Source organism: Gymnoscopelus microlampas, assembly GCF_963454915.1.
Source record: "Gymnoscopelus microlampas genome assembly, chromosome: 3".
NCBI classification, from domain to species: domain Eukaryota; kingdom Metazoa; phylum Chordata; class Actinopteri; order Myctophiformes; family Myctophidae; genus Gymnoscopelus; species Gymnoscopelus microlampas.
In genome coordinates this window covers 44,646,352-44,667,294 of record NC_139940.1, presented here as the reverse complement: position 1 = coordinate 44,667,294, position 20,943 = coordinate 44,646,352, and the positions used below count along the sequence as shown (strand labels likewise).

The 20,943-nt window shown below is 41.9% G+C and overlaps 1 protein-coding gene across 3 annotated transcripts in view; it reads right to left on the bottom strand.

Annotated features, from left to right (window-relative positions):
- Positions 1-5,437: 5,437 nt before the first annotated feature.
- Positions 5,438-20,943, bottom strand: part of cep162 (centrosomal protein 162) — a 53,636-nt gene continuing 38,130 nt past the window's right edge. For all 3 annotated transcript variants that reach the window (XM_084053323.1, XM_084053324.1, XM_084053325.1), the window contains 7 exons: positions 18,913-19,170; positions 15,451-15,657; positions 14,570-15,027; positions 12,852-12,993; positions 10,695-10,793; positions 7,907-8,041; positions 5,438-6,465 (listed from right to left, as the gene is read on the bottom strand). In XM_084053323.1, coding sequence (XP_083909449.1) covers positions 6,241-6,465; positions 7,907-8,041; positions 10,695-10,793; positions 12,852-12,993; positions 14,570-15,027; positions 15,451-15,657; positions 18,913-19,170 — 1,524 coding nt within the window. In that variant the 3' untranslated portion in view covers positions 5,438-6,240. The remainder of the gene's footprint in view (positions 6,466-7,906; positions 8,042-10,694; positions 10,794-12,851; positions 12,994-14,569; positions 15,028-15,450; positions 15,658-18,912; positions 19,171-20,943) is intronic.

The following is a 20,943-nucleotide window of genomic DNA, read 5'->3' as shown; positions in this document are numbered from 1 at the left end:
ATTTTAGATTTTTGCGTTGGCTATTCAAAAATAGCAGATCTACAAGATTTGTTACGCGCAGCGAGCTTGTACATCTGCTATTTTTGAACATGTTTTAAACATCTTGAAAGTGTGAGACCTATACAGATTTAGAAGGCATTTGTAGAATCGGCCTCAGGTCTTAATGGGTCATTGCAATTTAGCCACAAAGCCTTGTCCTCTCTCTCCATGCAGAGCTACCGAGGCCTGTGAGAAGCGCGCACGTCTGACCGACAGCATCGAGGACCTCAGCCCTCCGGTCAACAACAACAACAACCCAGCCGGTCCCCCCCACCCGCTTTTGGACAGTTCCCTTTTCCAGTGTTACATCAGAGGAGAAGAGCAGCAACAACAACAACAACAACAGGGGGATTCAAGAGTCCCATGGGCCACGGCCGGTGGAGGTGCCAGGGCAGGGCCTAGGAGAGAACCGGGTCCCGGTGGTGGATCCTCCAACAGGCCCATCAGCAGCTACACAGAGGAGCCAGGGGAGGGCATGGCCCTGCTGCAGGTGACCACCACCATGTCAGGGAACAGGACAGACACGGAGACCCTTGCTCACTTCAACATCCCTAACTTTGTGAACTCGGAGCAGAGCTCCGCGCTCGGGGAAGACGACCTGCTCCTCGGGGAACCGGAACTGCCGATGGTGTTGGACGGTGGGTGCAGGTCCGGCCAGTAAATGCCTTTTTTATGAACCGTTGTACAAGTATATAAATCTGGGCTGAGTGGCTACGAGCGAGGTGGACTACCCTACGCACTGTATTTCATCTGGCTGTGTATTTTACCCATCTGCTGTATTCTTTTTTTTTATATAGGTGAAGTAGCTGAAGTGAATAAAGAAGGCTTTTATTTGTACAAGCATCGAAATGTTGGTGGGACTTGTTCCGCAGAACCGTGCTAAGAATAATAATACACTAATAATAAACTACAGCAGCAAGGTAATAGTAATAAAGTCGGGCTAAAAATGCTGGATGCAATAGAAGTGAAAGTTAGTTTTAGGGTCTTTTTTTAAAGACAGGTTTAAATAGCATTGTCTTTTAGCAGCAGTGTCAAAAATGTATAGGTACAATATTCTATACTGTAGCAGCACAGCAGTGTCAAAAAGTGCACAAGCTGAGGCATAAAATATCCTGTATCTTGCTATCTTTAGTAGCAGTGTCAAATAAATATGCAAAAGAAGGCACACATATACAGTATATCTCTGCTGCCGGGCAGAAACCAACTGAAACCAACCAAATGTCCAAAATATAAACTTCCTTATATTATCATCACTTTACCCAAATACAGCTCAAGTGGAGTTGGGAGGTTTTTGACCATTAATGTGGAGACAGTTGTTTTGTCCATCATTGATTAGAATGACGAAGTCAGGCGGGGAGAAAGAAAAACTACGTTGGAGTTTGAACGACAGTTTGAGGATCCAATGGAGGTTTAGTCAGAAGAGCTTTTTAATACTTATCATTGGTTCAATATTTGTAAAACCCACACACAGACGTCAAGGCGTCAGAGAAGATCCTAACATCTTTCTACTTTGCCACAACCCAAGGCATCCTGTCAGGGGCATGACTATAGGGTATGGTGGTTTGGATGGACAGAGCTCTTCCCAGGACCTAGGACTGCTGTGAAAGGTGGTAAAGGTCGGCTGAGCTTCGCCACAGGGAGCTCTCTCCCATCAGTGCAGGACATAATACAGAAGCAGGTGCTTGAGCAGGACACAAAAGAATGATCAAGGACAAGCATCATTCTAGGAACCAACCGTTTGTGATGACGTGAAATGGAAAGCGCTTGAGATGCCTCACAGGCCTTGGAAAGAGGTTTTTCTTTTGTTTGTGGATGGACATGGACCAAAAAAAAAACTAAAATAACAATGAAACGGACAAATGACTCATGTTCCTTTTGTATGTCCAACCACTGCCAAGAAGCTTCACACACATCTGATCCCAGTTTCAAATGAAAGGTAGCAGAGTACTTGAGGGCTACAGGCAGACCCAATGTGTGGGTGAAAGCAAGGGATGTTTACTGAAAATCTATAAGAGATTGTGTGTGGTTGGTTGTGGAATACACCAGATGAGTTAAAGGCAACCTCTAAAGCGTGTTCAATAGCACTGATTTATTAAACGAACAACAAAAAAGTAGAAAAACGTTGGTTTCTGCCTGACAGCGGCGATATTTTGTGACAAGCAAGGGCTGTGTATGAGAGCTTTGTAGTCGTAGCACGCACACACATACACACTCCTCGAACACTCTGCTGCCTTCATTTGAAACTGGGACCAGATGTGTGTGAAGCCTCTTGGCGGTCCCTGAGATTTGCAGTGGTTGGATATACAAAAGAAATAAGAGTTATATGTCGGTTTCCTTGTTTCTGTTCTTTTTGTCCATGTCCTCGATCTACAAACAAAAGAAAAACCTCTTTCCAAGCCGTGAGCACTATGGGCTGTGAGGTATCTCAAGCCCTTTATGATTCTTTTATGTCCTGCACTGATGGGAGAGAGCTCCCCGTGGCGTGCTCAGCCGACCTTCACCACCTTTCACAGCAGTCGGTAGGTCCTGGGAAGAGCTCTGTCCATCCATACCACCATACCATTTAATAGTCATCAGTGGTGGAAAATGTACTCACATTTTGAAGTAAAAGTATCAACACTGCAATGCTGCAATTTTTTTCTACATTGCAATACTGCAATGTAGAAATACTCTGTTATAAGTGAAAGTCCAGAATTAAAAACGTACTTGAGTAAAAGTATAAAAGTATTGGTATCCAAAATTTCAGAAGTTTTCAAATGTATAAAAATCATTTGAAAATAGCAGATCTACAAGCTCACAATGCGTCGCATCGTGACGTATTGAAAAATAACTAGTAACTAGTTAAGCGTTTACAAATAATTTTAATATGGAGTAAAAATACAATATTTGCCTCTGAAATGTAGTGGAGTAGAAGTAATAGTACTGAAAATTGGAAATACTCAAGTAAAAAGGCCTCAAAATCGTACTTAAGTACAGTACTTGAGTACATGCACTTAGTTACTTTACACTACTGCATATAGTCATGCCCCTGACAGGATGCTCTGCAGGGTTGTGGCAAAGTAGAAAGATTTTAGGATATTCTAAGACACTAGAATTCATAGTAGTTGGGTGGACATGGTCTTTCTTCAAATTGTGGATAGAAATGACAGCTTAGAAATGTTTCTAAAATCATCTAAAAAATCATTCCAGTGCTGGGTCCAGTGCTGGCTTCTTGTACAATGGCTAATGAGCAATGGACCATTATCCAAAGTACACTGCATTGTTATCGACATTTTATGCACACAGACAATTTTCAAATCGGAATTATTGCTGTAGATCTATAATTACATGACCACTTAAAATCGTAACCATATACAGCATGTCACGTTGACATGTTGTGACCTTGTAGATCTGCTATTTTCACAGAATGTTTGAATGCGTTTGCCAAATGTTCGACTATAATGACATGCCTAGGAAAGGCATTCATAATGCAGACAGTCTTTGCTGTGGTAGTTCTAAAGACAGTCCATTTCTCTGCACAAAACCCAAAGCATTTGTGTCATTTTAGTTAATAGTGTGTCACAATCATTTTAACCACTTTAACCATTATTTTATACTTTGGCTATTCAAAAATAGCAGATATGCAAGCTCAAAACGTGTCACTTCGTGCCGCATTATGAGCTTGTAGATATTACATTTTGGAAAGATCTTCAACTTCTTTTTACATTTTTAACTCAAATCTTTGCTTCATGGGGGTCCCTGGAAGAAAATATTTTGAGATATTGACATGAAAAAGTTTGAGAACCACTGACATAGCAACATGAGTTTATCAGAAAACAGTTTTTCGGCCTCAGGTCTAAATGGGTTTAAGAAACCAAAGTGCAGGGTGCAGCACAATGCCTTAGTTATCTACAAAGCAGAGCAGCTTTCAGCACCTTGTTTCTTCTTCTCGTGAGTGATTCTGTTTCAACACGGGACGCCCACTGTGCTCCTCAGAAAACCTGAGGTGCATAAAGAACAGAGCACAAAAACGCAAGGCAGACTGCGATGCAGAAGTAGCAAGCAAAAAGCTTCACTCACAACAATTATAAAAATAATAATTACAATAAGATTCCCCCAGCTGCCAACAGGTTTTGTAAAAGAACGATTACAAAAAGATTCGGCCAGCTGTCAACACGTGCCCTGTGTGATCGCCCTCTAACTCGCTATAAAAGTTTTCAAACCTCGGTAGACTGTTTTCAGGGATGCATGATATTATGTGTATTCTCATTATTAGCAAGCACTTGGTTGTGATTTTTAAGTGAAACGCCAAGGTCCAAATGAACCGAATAACTAGTCTTGCATGGCCAACTTCACCTGAGAAACATTCAGTAGGCGCAGATCTCTGAAAGTCTGGCTATGCGAGACTACCAAATGACTCACTACCTTCTCCTTTATGTTGCTTCCCTTGAGCCAGCGTCAAAACCCAGGTCAAATGTGAGGTGTTCATTATGATTCAAGATTCATTTATTTATTGTCACAAGGATGTACAAGTACATGCACTGTGAAAAACTTAGGTTGGGGGTGCTCCATTATACAACAAAATAACAGTACATGAATAACAATACTAAACTTATCTAAAATAGGGTTAAAACTGTTTAAAAAACCCAGATCAGCATACAAGGCCAGAAGATGTTCATGTTTTTTTCTTATTTAGCAGTCTAGTGGGGGAGGAAAATGTCAAAACTATGACAGTGTATTAAGCCTTTGGCCATGGACCACGGTTGTGCTTGACACTTCATGACCCAATGTGTGAGTGAAAGTGAAAGAAAGGGATGTTTACCGAGAATCTACAACAGATTGTGTGTGGTTGTTGAATACACCAGATGAGTTAAAGGCAGGATTGGAGGTTAGCAACCTCTTACATGGAACAGAGGTAAAAAGATTGAGTCATCACGAGGAATAGGGAAGGAACTGTTTAGGTTGCATGGAGCAAGATATGCATTATGCCTGAACATAGCAGATCTACAAGGTCACAGCATGTCACGTTGCAACATGTTGTGAGCTTGATGATCTGCCATATTGCACAGACGCACAACTAAGTATAAATCAGGCTTTAGTGTTAGTGTTTTGTGCACTATGATCCAGAGAGGCCAACGTCAGGCGATGAACAGAATTCTACACCTGAACCTATAATAGATCAGGTTGATTAGAACGAAGCCGAAAGGCAAGCCCATGAATTAGTGAAATGACCGCCGTATAGCAAAGAACTCACACAAAATGTATTTATTTATCTTTCACTGTACATTAAATAAATTAAACACTGTAATTTAAACTATTAAGCATAAAGGATTACACAAATTGTAAAAAAGAATAATTACATAACTGTATAAAACTAGATTCTAAAAGTCCCTTGGAAAAAAAAATATATATACATACTGTATGCAAATCGATGTGATTGTCCAGAAGATAAAATATCAATACTTGCTCCGTGGTTAGAAATTGATATTCCAAAAATGGTCTCCTCTTTGACTTACATTGCACGGTGAAACAGATTTCAAAGTTACTCTTTTAGCACATAAACAAACGCAAACAAAACTGATTATGACCAAGAAGTTGACATTTTTCTTTAAAAAGCAGGAAAAAAATAAGAAAAGCAAGCCGTACCGGGTTTTGTGAAAAAAACTAAACAAATAAAATAAAGAATGTACGAAATCAAGACTATCAGTTTAATCCTCATCTTCCTCTTCAAGCTGGTTGATCTGGAAGTAGCGCAGCTCATAACTCTCCTTGGTGTTGGTCAGGACGAGCGCCCAGTCACCAAGATAGCTCTTCTTCAGATATTGGCGTTACGTTTATGTGCTAAAAATAGTGACTTTGAGAGCTGTATCACCGTGCAATGTAAGTAAATTCAGAGAGATTTTGGAATATCAATTTCTAATCAACGGACTATTGAAGATATCTCTCGCCAAATATTTGAAGTCGCATCACGGCAAAATAAACGACACAACCCCAAATCTCTACCAAAGTGCCATCATGCTTTAACCACTTCCAACCGGTTCACCGGATACCCGCAGAGCTCTATACTAGTGTCTTTTCTAGGTGTTCTGTTATTGTGGGGAAGGCTTTCGCTGAAAATAGCCGATCTAGCTTGTCGATCTGCTATTTTCTAGCTAATGCCTTACCCCACAATAAAGATGCAGCAGGTTTAAGTGGTTAAGAGTGTGTGTGACCCCCATGCCCTCAACTCTTCCAGGTGAAGGGGACGCCACCGACGGTGGCGTTAGGAGGACCGGCGGGAATAACCACCCCTTGTCTCTGGAGCTCTCGCAGGATGTCCAGGATGGAGTCTAGCTCCAGACGGAAGGCCTCCAGCTCCCTGCCCTTGCTCTGGGCCAGCAGCCTCCAGCGCTGGTCAGCCCCCGTGTGGTGGTCCGTGACCGCCACCTGTCTCGTCTGGCTGACCAGCTTGAGAGATGGAGAGGGGGGAGGGGGGAGACAGTGTTACTGAGACTCTCAGAGATCATTAAATCATCGTTGTCGTCAGATACTTCATCTGCTCGTCGTGCAATCTCAGCAGGGATCCAGAAGAGGGATTTTATTTTGCAGACAGGGGCAACTAAGGTCATGCAGAACGAAGTTGTGCATAATACAAACTTTCAGGCTCATGGTTTGTGTGGTGCAGTGAAAGCACATCGTACGTGGGCTGAGAATCCACTATTGAATGTTCTGCTGTTAATTGAATCTTATTTCTCCTTGGACTTTGCCACTGAACGTGCATTGAATGTTTTTTTTTTATTTCAATATCTTTAAGGTTATGTTTAACACATTCCCTGCCAGAGTTTATTCATAAGGTACTCACCCACTGCCAGCGTTTTTGAGTTTTATAGCCTTTTGAACCGTTCACAAAACAATTATATCCATTAAAATCCGCGATCGGATGGTGTTTATAAACAGCAACGACGGCCGTACGAGCCCTCATAATGTTTACACTTTTTTTACTTTTTCTTCTTCTGTGGAATCAGCGGCCCAAAGAGGCTGCAAACGTCATATCCGTTTGGCTGTGACGTGGCTGTGACGTTTCCCCACCGGCCATCTTAGATTAGCTTAGCCTCCGATCAGATCGTTTTTAAACACAAAGAGGATAACCGTTCGTCGATCAAAGAAAAGAAAATACAACCGGAGCTTACCATTCGTTTTTTAAACCGTGTGAAAACCATGATCTTTAGCCAAAACCAGGGAAAAACTGTTTTTTCAAGATAAAAAACGAACCGGAAACGGTTGTCGGAAATGTTCTCATAGGATGGGTCGGAAGCGTCATGGGGAAAAAAAAAAAATCAAGGATGGTACCAAAATTTTTTTTTTCGTTATTAAACCACATAAAAAGACGATCCCGAGATATCTCGGGATACGCAGGTAACGGGTGGATTTAATGTCCCGAGATATCTCGGGATTGGCAGTATATGTGTTAAGGTATTTCTGGACATTGCATGAGGAGACATGACATGGTTATACTGTATGTACTGCTGTATGTGGTGTAGAGCACTGGTTCCAAAATGTTTTATCTCAAGAAAAATGTGTGATTCTTTTTTTTCTATTACTTTTTTAAATATTTCAAAAATATATATATTTTTAAATGGAAGACACAAAAAAGGGGATATTTACTCGTGGAGACACGGGGAACCCCTGGACCCCTGCTATAGTAACTACTTTTGCTCTGGTTACTATCAAAATCAGTTTAACCACTTTAACCCTAATTCATACTTCAGCTATCCAAATGGAACTAAATGGACCCGAACGGGTCCAGTTGCTTCCATTTGTACACTCTCAGAGTTATGGGGGGGTCCTTGGAATTAAAAAGGTTGAGAACCAGTGGTGTGTAGAGTGTTATACTGGTATCAGTGTTTACCTGCTGCAGCTCCTTCTCCCTCTGGGCGTGACGGAGTGACATGCTCTGGATCTTTCTCTCTAGGGAGAGGAAGTGTTTGAGCTCTGGGCTGTGGGCATCTGTAGCTTGCTTCAGATCCCCCAGCAGCCTGGTGAGCTACAGGTAGGGATGGGTAACAGGATTAGGGGCTCTGAATCTTCTGCCATCTCACGATTCGATACCTTCAGATTCTTGGGGTCACGGTTGATTGGTCATTGATTAATTCACAACAGTCATATTGGTTTCATCTGGATTTTAACAACCAAGTGTAGCCTAGTTATTTCCAACAGCTGGAGACTGCATTTCCAACAGCTCAAACTAAAAACAAAAACAAATGCTAGAGATGGTCGCTTGTAAAAAATCTTGGCTTTGATGGTATCTTAGATTAGGTGTCGTTCTATTTGATGCAGAAACACAACATAATTGCCATGTTGCAAGTAACATTGACGAGCGTCAGCTGGACAGTGACACACACACCTCCCCTCTGCTGTGATGAACTGAAAGTGACTGGAGTCAGTTTAATTTCCCCCCTAAAGCCCTTGAATATATATATATATTTTTTTATCCATTTTTGGAAATTGTGATAATAACAATCGCGATTTTTACATGAATCGATTTTCTCCAAAACCCCTGGACAGGATACGTACCAATGAAACCACTAATACCCCATTAACTCCTCTTACTACCAAAGACGACACTATGTGGCATGGCTCTGCAAGAGGCTAGCCGTCTGTGAGAGGGTCCCTTTGTGTGTGTCCGGAGCTAATCTCGTAAACCGGATCAGCGCTAAACTTTGTATGTACGCTGCCAGTAGCCCATATGTTTTGAAATGTTAAACTTTTATTTTATTTGTAAACAAACTCTGAGACTGCAAGCGCACACGAAAGTCACATGAGGTCATTTTGGTTCACCCCATGTCAAATGAGTGCCCACGCCGTACAGCCGCCTCCAGGCTGGAAAGTTTTATAGGATGCATTTTTACAAGTGAGTGCCGTGACTTCTGACCCACCCGGAGGTCTCACACATATACATACATATGTGTTTGATATATATATATATATATATATATATATATATATATATATATATATATATATATATATATATATATATATATATCTCACACATATACATACATATGTGTTTGATATATATATATATATATATATATATATATATATATATATATATATATATATATATATATATATTATTATTATTATTGAATTGTTTTTATTGATTTTTCAACACCAACAATACATACATACATTACAGGAAGGAACATAACCATACATTAACCGTACATTAACAATACCTTAAGTAAATAGACAGTAATACAAAAATCAGAAAATAAACACAAAATAAAATAAAAAAAAAGCAAAAAACATGTCGTTCTCATACAGATTGTCACTTGCCATACAAGAATTGTCAAATTATTAGTTCACCGTCCCATATATATATATATATATATATATATATATATATATATATATATATGTGTTTCTAGAAATGTTCTGATTCTTAGAACATTTCTAGCGTCTCGCTAGCCAATCAAAGCACACCCTTTCAACATATTGTCACGTGTCACGTGATGCTTGACCAATGTTAGCTTGGTGGAAACACGGACATACATACATACATACTTACATACATACGGACACACAGACATTAAAAAAAATCACACCCTGTGTGAAGTGAGTGGTGCCTTTGATGAGCCCCGTATTGACCCCCGTATTGATGTAGTCATCAATGTTTGCGGACAGACATAGAAAACAGACTAGTAAGACGCGCGAACGCTGGAAGCGAACGCAGCTCGAAAATAACAATAAGAAGAATAGAAAGGAATGAGCAATTACTTGCCATCCGGCCTGAAATATGCACAAATGACATGGAATTCTTAGATATCCCAATAGATGAACTCGTGTAGATGCTTGTAGATGTGTTATTTTTGACTGTCGCTGCTATATTTTTCTCAGAGGAGTGTAATTAGTCACCCAGGGGCACAGGCGAATTTCAGCCACACTGTAGTGCATGTAGGCAATGAGAGCGTGAGTCACATGGGGGCAGCCAATGAGAGCGTGAGTGACATGGGGGCGCGGCTGCACACATACTGCACACAGACAGACAGACAGAGACACAAGCCGAGCCGAGTTTCATAGTAGGCTCCACTTGGGCGGAGGCGCGTTCGCAAAAATGTGCTCCGCCCGGGTCTCTCCGCCAGCAGACCCGTGCTATTTTAACCAAAGGAAATCACTTACCCTATCTTTAACCATAGTTTTCTAGAAATGTTCTGATTCTTAGATTAGAACATCTAAGGATTAGAACATGTTAGCTTGGCTAACATGTTCAATCAGCCAAGCTAACATGTCCAATGTTAGCTTGGCTGATGGCACTGATGTCACTTCGAAACATGTAAACAATGTTTCGAAGTGACACACAAATTTATAGGGCTCTATTTCGTCATGCGTCTCGCTAGCCAATCAAAGCACACCCTTTCAACATATTGTCACGTGTCATGCTTGACCAATGTTAGCTTGTAACGCAATGCTGCCGTTATTTGTTTTCACTCAACATGCAACATTCAACATGCTCTAAAAGGGCAAAAAATATATTTTTCATTTCAGCTGGAATTCAATTTAATGTAGCCGGGCATCTGCAATACTGGAGCATGTAATCGGGGTGTATCCCTATGATGTGAGTAAGGGAATTAAATGGCTGTATGAGTCAAGACACATTGTAGAGGCTCACTGGGTGGTCGGACGAAACGTACCTGATTCTGCAGAGTGTCTTCTCGAACCCTGGACACCGCCAGTGCATCTCTGGTCCCCTGCAACTCTTTCGCCTGCTCTCGCAGCTGCTGCAGCACAACCTGCAGGTCAAACGGTCAGTGACACTGGTCAGTTAACCACTTAAACCCTACTGTATATATACACCCTCCTTTTATCCCTCTACACACCAGTGGTTCTCAAACTGTGGGTTTAATACATAAAAAAAAAAGGTTATGAACAAACTCTACTTCTATAAAAACTGGTAAAACATTAGCCACATTGTCAAATAATATAAGAAAGAACCAAACATTTTGAAAATAGCTGATCTACAAGCTCAAGATCGTCTAGTTTCACAATATGTATCTGTCAAACTACAGAGTCAAACAAAAATGTAGTTTGAGTAATTAATGCCTCCTAAGATTCCAAGTGCTTTGTCAGGGTGCGGGGGTCCCCAGTTCAAATATGATTATTTTGAGAACCACTGCTCTACACCAGGGGTATTCAACTAGATTAGGCAGGGGGGCTACAATTGTAAAAATGACTTTAAGTCAAGGGCCACAGTCATGGGTTAACCGTACGGCCGTTTGTTGTGTGCTATAGGACACAACAATGGTCATTAGTCCATTATAGTAACTTATTAGGGCCTGCTTCATACTGCAGTGTGGCTCTGATTTGGATATTGAGAATATAGGAAGTAGATATTGTGTGTAAAGAGTGGAGGCGGCACGCTGGCAAGGTGAAAGTGTTTACATGTTCCTATGAAGGAAAGGCTTTTACTTTTTTTTATGTTTTTGAGCACCCGGCTGATAAGAGCATAAGCTCATATGATGTGTTTCAAGAACCATCAGTTGAGAGTGCTGCATTAAAATGTGTCAGCCCAGGACGCTATTGAGGACCAATGAAATATACTGTGTAAAATCTAAAAGTGGAAGATGTAGAAGATGGACAACATCCACTCAAAATGAGTTAATGGATGCAGAAGGAGAATTATTTCTTTGGTGTAATGGACAGCCACTCAAAACTCAGAAATAGCTACAAATGGATGGCATATGATGGATGAAATGCACTCAATGCCACTGAAATGTAGCAATATGGCTTTTGTCAAGCTACATGGTGGAAAAACTGCTGAACTACTTCAAAGCTATTATTCTGAAAGTAATGATAAGTAGCTGTTTTGTTTCTTTGTACCATGAAAAGGTCTTTTGATGCTTGTACTTTTCCTTTTGATACTTAAAGGGCAAGACCACTTTGGTAGAGGTTTGGGTTGTGTAGTTACCTTGCCATGATGTAATTCTTAAGGTGGACAAGAAATCAAAAATAGTTGCTCCATTGATTAGAAAATGACAGCTCAAAAGATGCTCGTCATTGTACGCTGAAACAGCTCTCAAAGTCACAGCTCTCAAAGTCACTCTTTTTATAACTCTATTATAAAAATAGCAAGTCGAGACATGCTATTTTCAAAGGCGGACAACAAATGTCAACGAGGTCACGATGACCTCGTTGACATTTGTGAAAGCACATAGTGAAACCCTCCGTGATTAGCAACCATCAGGGGATCGATCATACTGGAGATACATATTCTGTGACTACTTGAAAAGGTTATAAAACACAAAAATCGCTGGCAATGGGTGAGTTTATTAATGTATATACTCTGGCTGTTAAAGAGATAATAAAAAAACACTTTGACCCATGTGATTTTCTTATGGGTGACTAACTTTTTCTGAGTTGTAAATATCTTTCAAGGAAGATATCTGTACCTTTACTTAAGTATGGCTTTTCAATACTTTATACACCACTGTTAATTTCTTCATGTTTAACGTGTAAGGCAGAATTGGGCAGAAATCATAAAGCTGTTGCAGCTTTGTAACATGGCAGCTTGGCAGCTACCCTTGCACCAAACCAAACAATTAATAAAATAGCAGCATAATAAATGAACACTTTAACCAACCAGTGCATTTGTTAACGGTTTGCGGTTAAAGGGTTGACTATGAACATTTTGTTAATTTTTGTTGTCACAGTCTTGTGGCAACAGCAGTGACAACACAGTATGTGTGTGGGGAAGGAATTAATTGGTATAACGACTAAATTGGGGAGAAACATGGGCAAAAAGCAAAAAAAGTACAGTAATGACACTACCAAACACTGCTACTTGCACATACCTCCTGTGTGGCCAGCTTATTGGTCAGTTCAGCCACTTTGGAATGGGAGTGTCCCAGGGCGTGGCTGGCACACAGCTGCTGTAGCTCCCTCTGGTGGTCACCCTTCAGAATGGACAGCTGCTCTGCTGAGTGCTCCTTCAGGCTGCGGACAGACAGAGTGACCCACACAAAAACATCAAGATGCTTTCTCCTCATGTCTGTGATCTGGTGTCTGATGGCTTAGTTTTATTATGTACTGTTCAATTAGCAGTTTGCTCAAACAGGCTTGTGACAAGCTACAATACTAGTGTTAATTTCAGAGAGCATTTCAGTGGGCCAGGACGTCTTTATTAATAAATCCTGGCAAATATGTGGTGTTTATACTGTGTGTGTCATGCCCGGGCCTCACTGTGCCTTCAGGAGATCTGCGGCTGGTTCACTTCTTGATTAATTACGTGGTACAGTGAAGTTCAGCGGCCTTGTGGTTAGAGTTAGAGATCCCTGTGACTGGGAGGTCGGGGTTCAGCCCCGGGCAGAGTCATACCAAAGACTATAAATATGGGACCAAAATTATGCCCCCCTGCTTGGCACTCAGCATTATTAGGGTTGGATTCGGGTCAAGTCCCGTGAGAACCGTTGGTCCCCAAGGCTACTTACATACTTTTACAATGAAGTCTCCAACTTTCAACTGTTTCTCTAAGTCAGAGGGTGTGTGTGCAGCTGATTTGACATATAAACCACTGGAGACTGCCCTGCTCCCTGGAAGCGGTTGTAGTCGAACACAGTGACATTTCCCATTGATTCAACACTGCTACTATCTTCACGATTCTCATTAAATGAAGCTCTGAGAAATCTTTTTTTTTTGTGAGCAACTGTATTTTTGACATTTTGCCATTTTTCTCCCCAATTTAATAATGCCACATGTCATTGACAAACCTTACTGTTGGGTCTGGGGAGGGTGTAAACAACCACTTGTCTCCTCTGATACACATGAAGTCACCAGCAGGTTCTCTTCACTGAGGACACTGAGGAATTTCATCAGGAGAGCATAGCCCGTGTGAGGCAGAAACAGCCTATGTCCATATTTTAACCTTGGTGTTTTTTCGTAAATTAACACCCTATTTGATCATACTACAGCGTCAAACAAAAGCATCAAAAGTAGCAGATCTGCAAGCTTTGAGGTTTGATTTTGAATCCTGAAATCCTGTTTTATACTTTATCACACAACTGTGTCATGCTAAACTAGTGAAGATAGACAATCTAAAAGCTCACACCACGTCGCAGTGTGATGCGCTGAGAGCACGTAGATTGGCGATCTTCACCATTTTTAAACGTTTTCTTTTACATAATTATTTTGAAACTTGTCGCCTATAATGACATGCCCAAAATAGGGATTATTATTCGATTATCTTATCTTTTTATTATCAATTAGATTGATTAGTTCGATTAACTGTTTTTAATTGCTTTACCCCTGCGCCACCCGGATGCCCCAGCTCTGACAGATCCTTTTCTTCAAAATGTCTGCATCACATCATGTACTGTGTTCACACTGTCAGCTACAAAGATACAGGCTATCACTCTCTTTCAATGTAAGCTAGCGACATGAAGATACAAAGATATATCCGACTTTTGTAGCTGCTACAAAAGCTACAACAGCAGCTATAAAGTTACAAAAACGTTGAGCTGGTTTCAACTTCAACTACAAAGATACAAATTATTTTATTATAGGCATTATTTACCTGCACAGCTCATCCTGGGCCTGCGAGGCGGCGGCCTGCAGCTCAGCCGCCCGCTGCTCCGTGTGCAGCCGCAGCTGCTCCAGGCGCTCCCGCAGCGCCTCGTTCTCCTGCAGCACCTCGGTGATGTGGCTCCCCGAGAACTCCGTGGGCTGGTAGGCCTTCTCGTACTGCGCGGGCGGAAACGTGGTCTCCGCCCCCGCGACCCCCTCCCCACCGGGAAGAGCTGCTGCCGGAGACGTCTTTGGGGCCGCCACCCGTCTGGGGCTAGGGCCGGACAGCAGGCTGCGCCTCTCCTTCTGCAGGCGCTCCACCGTGCGGCTCAGCTCCTGGATGGAGCGGGTCTTGGCGGCGAGCTCCTGGTTGAGTCGCTCTATGCGGACGCCAAAGGCTTCCTCGGCCTGCCGCTGGTGTCTGGAGGGACTGCGTTGCACTCTCTCTGGCTCTTTGGGCTGGGCCTGCTGGATGGGTCCATTTAAAACAATGCTTTTGCCAAATACTTTATAGTAATTTTGTCACGTTTCTTTGGGGATGAGCTATCACATGACAAAATCAGGCCACATTTATGTACTATTCCCTCTGTGTCTGAGAGAAGCACGCACATTCTGCCGAACAGAATGTAGTGACAGAGACATTTTCCATCACTTTATTCAGCAATTATTATAACCACTTGAGCCCTATATATTTAATCTTATCACGAATAGTGGAACATATCCGATCTACAAGCTCACAATGCATCACAATGCGACATATTGCAAGCTTGTAGATCTGCTATTTTGGGGGGAAATGAAGTACACTTTTTTTAAACTTTGCCCAAAGGTTTAAAGTGGTTAATTTATGTAACTAAACCTGCCAACCCCAGGCCTACAATGAAAGGCACAAACCTGCTGAGAGAGCTGCTGCTGTAGAGACTGGACCTGTTGGCGCAGGGCTTGTTCTGTGCCGTGGTGAGCCTGCTTCACACGCTCCAGCTCCTGCTCCAGCTCCAGAGTTTGGACCGGACCGTCCGGAGGGGTCCTACACACAGGCTCTGACTGAGGCTTCTGGGTCAGCTGCTGCTCCAGCTCGGAGATCTGATGCTCATACTGGAGCTGCACAGGGAGGTGGTGTGTTAACTAACCCATTAGGTAGGTAGGTAGGTAGGTAGGTAGGTAGGTAGGTAGGTAGGTAGGTAGGTACTTTATTAAGACCTGAGGCCGATCCTACATAATGCCTTCTAAATCAGTAGTTATTTTTCGTGCTAAGGACCCCCAAAATGACATATTTGGCCGCGGACCACCCATCTGAAAATGTTTTGTGCCAGGAACCCCACCACCCAGAAGAGAAGACTTGTGTTTTAAGTAAATTCAAACACTTTGAAGATTTTTAAAATAATGTTCAAACATAGCAGATGTACAAGCTCACAGCGGGGCACGAAGTGACGTGCTGTGAGCTTGCATATCTGCTATTTTTGAGAACCACTGTTCTAAGTCCTAAGAGTTTTCTGAAAAACGTATGTTGCTATATATATATATATATATATATATATATATATATATATATATATATATATATATATATATATACTGTAGCTAAAATAAAAAATGATGCAGACGCTTTCCCGGTTTTAATGGATTATAAGTAGTGCAGTCGAGTCAATTGGCACCGGTAATGTTGGCTAAAATGGCTCTGAAAAAAATACTGAAAGGAATGCGAGCGCCGTGATACGCTGAGGAAGGCTCACACTGTTGTATTGTGCTGCCTGTGTCAGATAATAAAACATCCTAAAAGGACATGAAGTGAGTGCTGGTGATCTTTTGGTTTGGCTATATAATGGCTCTACACATGCATAGTGAGGTATAATGATGTGACACCTTGAGATTAGAATCTCGCACCCTTTTAAATGTAGCCGATTCATGTCATGGTTCATTTCTCCATGTTCCGGCTGGGAGAACATCACACATATTCACACAGTGCTCATCTGCTATCATCATTTCATTTGTATCACGATCTGAGAATAACTAAACCTGATAGATTGTGACAATGGTGCTTTAATTTAATTCATTTTTTATCATATTTTTGCATTTTCAGAATATCTCTATAAAGCGTGGGATAGGAGAAGGGTGATTTATAATAGATGAACTTTCAAAAATAGTGGGTCAGGACCCATTTTTGAAATCAACACAGATTATTTCAGACGGTAGGCTACGAGCAGACTGTCTGTGAATCACCGGCGGTGACGAGTTTTGATGTGTTCATTATTAGCCCTAACACAGATCCTTAAGCCCCCCCCCGGCTACTAGATGAGTGTCTGTTTGAAAGCGAATGTGTGAAAAGTGTCTGTGACACTGACAACACATTTACAGAGTCTGTGCGTGAGTCATTGTCTATGGAGAGAACTCCAGACAGACAGTACATTGTCTGGAGTCACAGGGTTAGCTCCTTTGTTTCTCTGAGAGTTTTTCGAGAACATTTCAGCATTGAGAAATACACTTTATTGGCCTGATGATGGCCTCTAGTTTGAGAGTGGCACACGTTGAGGGTTAGGATTAGGCAGCGTGACAGATGAAAACTATGTGCGACAGTAAATTAATCTTCAAGGAAAAAAAATAAAACAGAATTTTAAAGCTGCAGTTGTTAAGTTAATACTATTTCCTGTTAACTATGACCAGTGTGAAATGTGGTGCGTTGTGAGGCAATGGGGAGACTCTTATTGTGAAGGGTTGACCGGAAGGGGCGGGTCCTTAGATGAAACTGCTTTGTTAACGAGCAGGTCGAACAGTAGCCTCGATCTCCAGGCTTTTAGTCGAACGGCAGAGTGCCAGGAATAAACTTATGCCAGGAATATACTAATGTAGCCTGACAGTGCATCACAGGTTCGTGACAAGAGACAATCTTTACTGCATGACTCTCCTCCTTTTCTCTCTCTCCTATAATAAGGCAGAAAAGCCCCACAAAAATATAAAAATATAAAATAAACATAAAAAGTTGGCTTATTCCGAGTAACATTGGTGGCAGAAGATGGCTGGTAACATTAAAGTCCCAGTAGAAAACAAAAACAAGCACTCTCAGTCTGTATCTAATGCAGTTTGCCGGGTGCACGGCTCATGAAAATTCACAGTAAGAAAGTAATAGCCAGCACTCCGAAGTCCTTCTGGTACTTTTAATTCATATACGCACGGACAGCCACAGCATACATGGACGCATTTTCGGCATCAAGCCTTCGCCAGCGTGTCCGTGCGTATATGAATTACAAGTACCAGAAGGACTTTGGAGTGCTGCTAACTATAGAGTCCCACCAGGCTTCGACGAAGGGAAGCCATATGCCAGTTGGAAGAACGAGATTGCAATTTGGACCAGAGTCACAGAACTTGCGAGAAAAAAAAAACACAAGCACCTGCCGAGGGTTAGGGTTCGGCAGCGTGACAGATGAAAACTTCCAACTGTGTGCGAGCAAAGGTAAATTAATCTTCAGGGAAAAAACAGAACAGAATTTTAAAACCTGCAGTCACTGCGGGTCAGCAATACCAGACAGTACGTGACATCCACAGTAACAGTTCTACAACTCTCCTGGATGGATTTAATTATGCTTCTGAGTCACGTTTTGTGGACAAAATTATAAACTATAATCAGAGAGCTAGTGATTAAAGTGCAATTCTATCAACAGCTAAGTGATTTTTCATCGTGTTATTAGTGCGCGGTTATTCACAGGTGGTTGAGTGACTGAGCAGACTTCCACGGCTCTAATGGTTGATTAGAGCCGTGTCTCTCATGGTTGATTTAGAACAGAACAATCTGTAGCTATTAAAACGTTTGATTGCTCATTTGACATTTGATTGCTCCTGTTCAGAGGTTTTCAAAGCCCATCGTCTGTAGCCACGTAGACGGGCTCATTGAGCAATTTCAGAACTATTTCCCCGAAAGAGAGAGCACAGACAAGTTGGACAACTGGATCCGCAAGCCGTTCGTTACGCATGACACAACAAGCCTCCCACTCTCTGAGCAGGAGGCGCTCATTCATCTTTCATGTGACGAGCTGCTTGAAAGTCAAGTTCGCTTGACAGGCCGTGGCAAAGTTCTGGAAATCAGTCCGGAACGAGTACCCAGTGTTGGGTAATACTGCACTGAGAACATTGCATTGTGAGCTTGTAGATCTGTTATTTTCCTACATTTGAAAGCTTGTGAAATGGGACATTCTGCATAACTTTCTACTTTTGGTATTTTAAGTACATTTTGATATCAATACTTTTGTGGTCAATTTTGAATTCTGGATTTTGACATTGCAGTATGGATACTTTTACTTAAGTAAAACATTAGTACCAGTACTTTCCCCACCACTAAATAATTGCAAACTGGTACAGACATACTTTGATCCTCTGGAACTGCTGATCCATGGCCCTCAGGCCGCGCTTGGCCTCCTCGTCGCAGCTCTCCAGCTCCGCCTCCAAACGCTGAATCCTGCGCTCCAATAGGGCGTTGACCTGGGAGGGCGGGGAGCTCTTCGCGGCGGCGGCGGGGTCCTGCTGCTGCGTCTCCGGCGGTCCACAGGCTGCGGCGGCAGCGTGGATGAGAGCCGGCAGGGAGTTGGGGTGTCGCCGCCGTAGGGTTTGCTCCAACTCCTTCACCTGGTGGCCGGAGGAAAGCAGGGAACGATCAGCTAAATCAGTGCTTTTCAACCAGTGGTTCGGGGACCACCAGTGGTCCTTGAGGGGGTTTCAGGTGGTCCCCAGCCAAATGATGGAGAGTTGGTAACCAAATGGACCCTTATAGATATTTAACTCTTAAAATGAAACCAAATGGACCCGTTTCATTTTACGCTCTCAAGAGTTAAATTATTGTTAAACATCTTACTTTACAAGAAGTCTACACAATTAGAAAATGTAGAAGAATTGTTATTTTGATCAACGTTTGCCTGTTATCTCTCCTATGGTAACAACATCAATACAGCATACAGCAACAAAATATTCAAAGTTTTTGGGTCTGAGAGTCTAAATCTCATCAAATGGTGGTTCTGTGGCTCAAATGCCCAATAAATAATGGTCCTTCATGTGAAAAAGGTTGAAAACCCCTGAGCTAAAACACGGATTACGTTAATGACCTTCGTTGACCGGGGTCCCGTTCCCCAGGAGTGTGTACTAGTTGGTGGTCACCCTCCTTTTTCCCCCTCTACACCAAATATGTTAGCTGAAAACAGCTGATCTACAAGCCGATGCGTTGTGTGAGCTTGTAGATGTGCAATTGCTGCCGGATGTTCGCCAATTGTTGGTCAAATGCTCACCTATTAACCCATTAAGACCTGAGGCCGATTCTACAAATGCCTTCTAAACCAGTAGTTCTCACATTTTCAAGATTTAAAAAAAATCGAAAATATCAGATATACAAGCTCGCAGCACGGCATGAAGTGGCGCGCTGTGAGCTTGTAGATCTGCTATTTCTGAATAGCCAATGCAAAAATCTAAAATTACATAAAAATCCATATATCCATAGCAGTCTGGCTGCGGCCCCCCTATTGCAAAATGGCTTTAAAAAAAGAATAAAGAAAACATTGCCGATCTACAAGCTCACTTTTCGTCTCATTGGAATGCGTAGATTATTTATTTTATTCTCAAACTAGGGACACCAGGTTGAAAGTAGTTAAAGGACAACTTTACACATTCTATTCTACACTATCTTCATATACTCTTATTGGTCCTCACTAAGGCTCTTTATAATAATGGTACCATTTTTGTCTACCCACTCTGTGTCTCAGAGGAGGGCTGTTGACAGTTTAGAAACCTGCCTACCAGTGACATCATCGATGGGGAATCCAAGCTAATAGAAACTGCAGGCTATCTCTTCCTGGAAAGTTAGCATGCTATAATGGAAGCCATTGTTCTTGCGTTAATATAAATAAATAATAAAAAGAAGTTAAATCTTGTTTGAAAAAATGAAATCTGCTTAATGATGATGTCACTGGTAGGCGGGTTTCTGAACTGTCCACAGAACAAAGACATTTTAACATTTTATCTTGAGCATTAGTGAGGACCAACTATATTAACATAGGTTGAAAATGGGTGAAGTCGTCCTTTAAGCTGGCACAATAATCGTATGAATTGAATTTAAATTGTGGAGAAAAGAAACCCGACACTGCACTAAGGAACACTTCAGACTTCACTGGCGCTATCTCTGCAATGATTGTGTTACCGTGTGGACCTAAGGCTTTTTAAAATATCACACTGAAAGATACGTTCCGAGTATTTCATCACAATTTCATTATGTCTGTGAAGCCTGGGGAGAAGACCTTTGAACAGTTGGTAACTTTATAAAGTTACCAACTGAAGTGAAGTGCCCAGAAAAGAAAGCCCACAGAATGCGTTGCTGCATTACGGACACTGGGAGCTCAAGATAGTATAGTATAA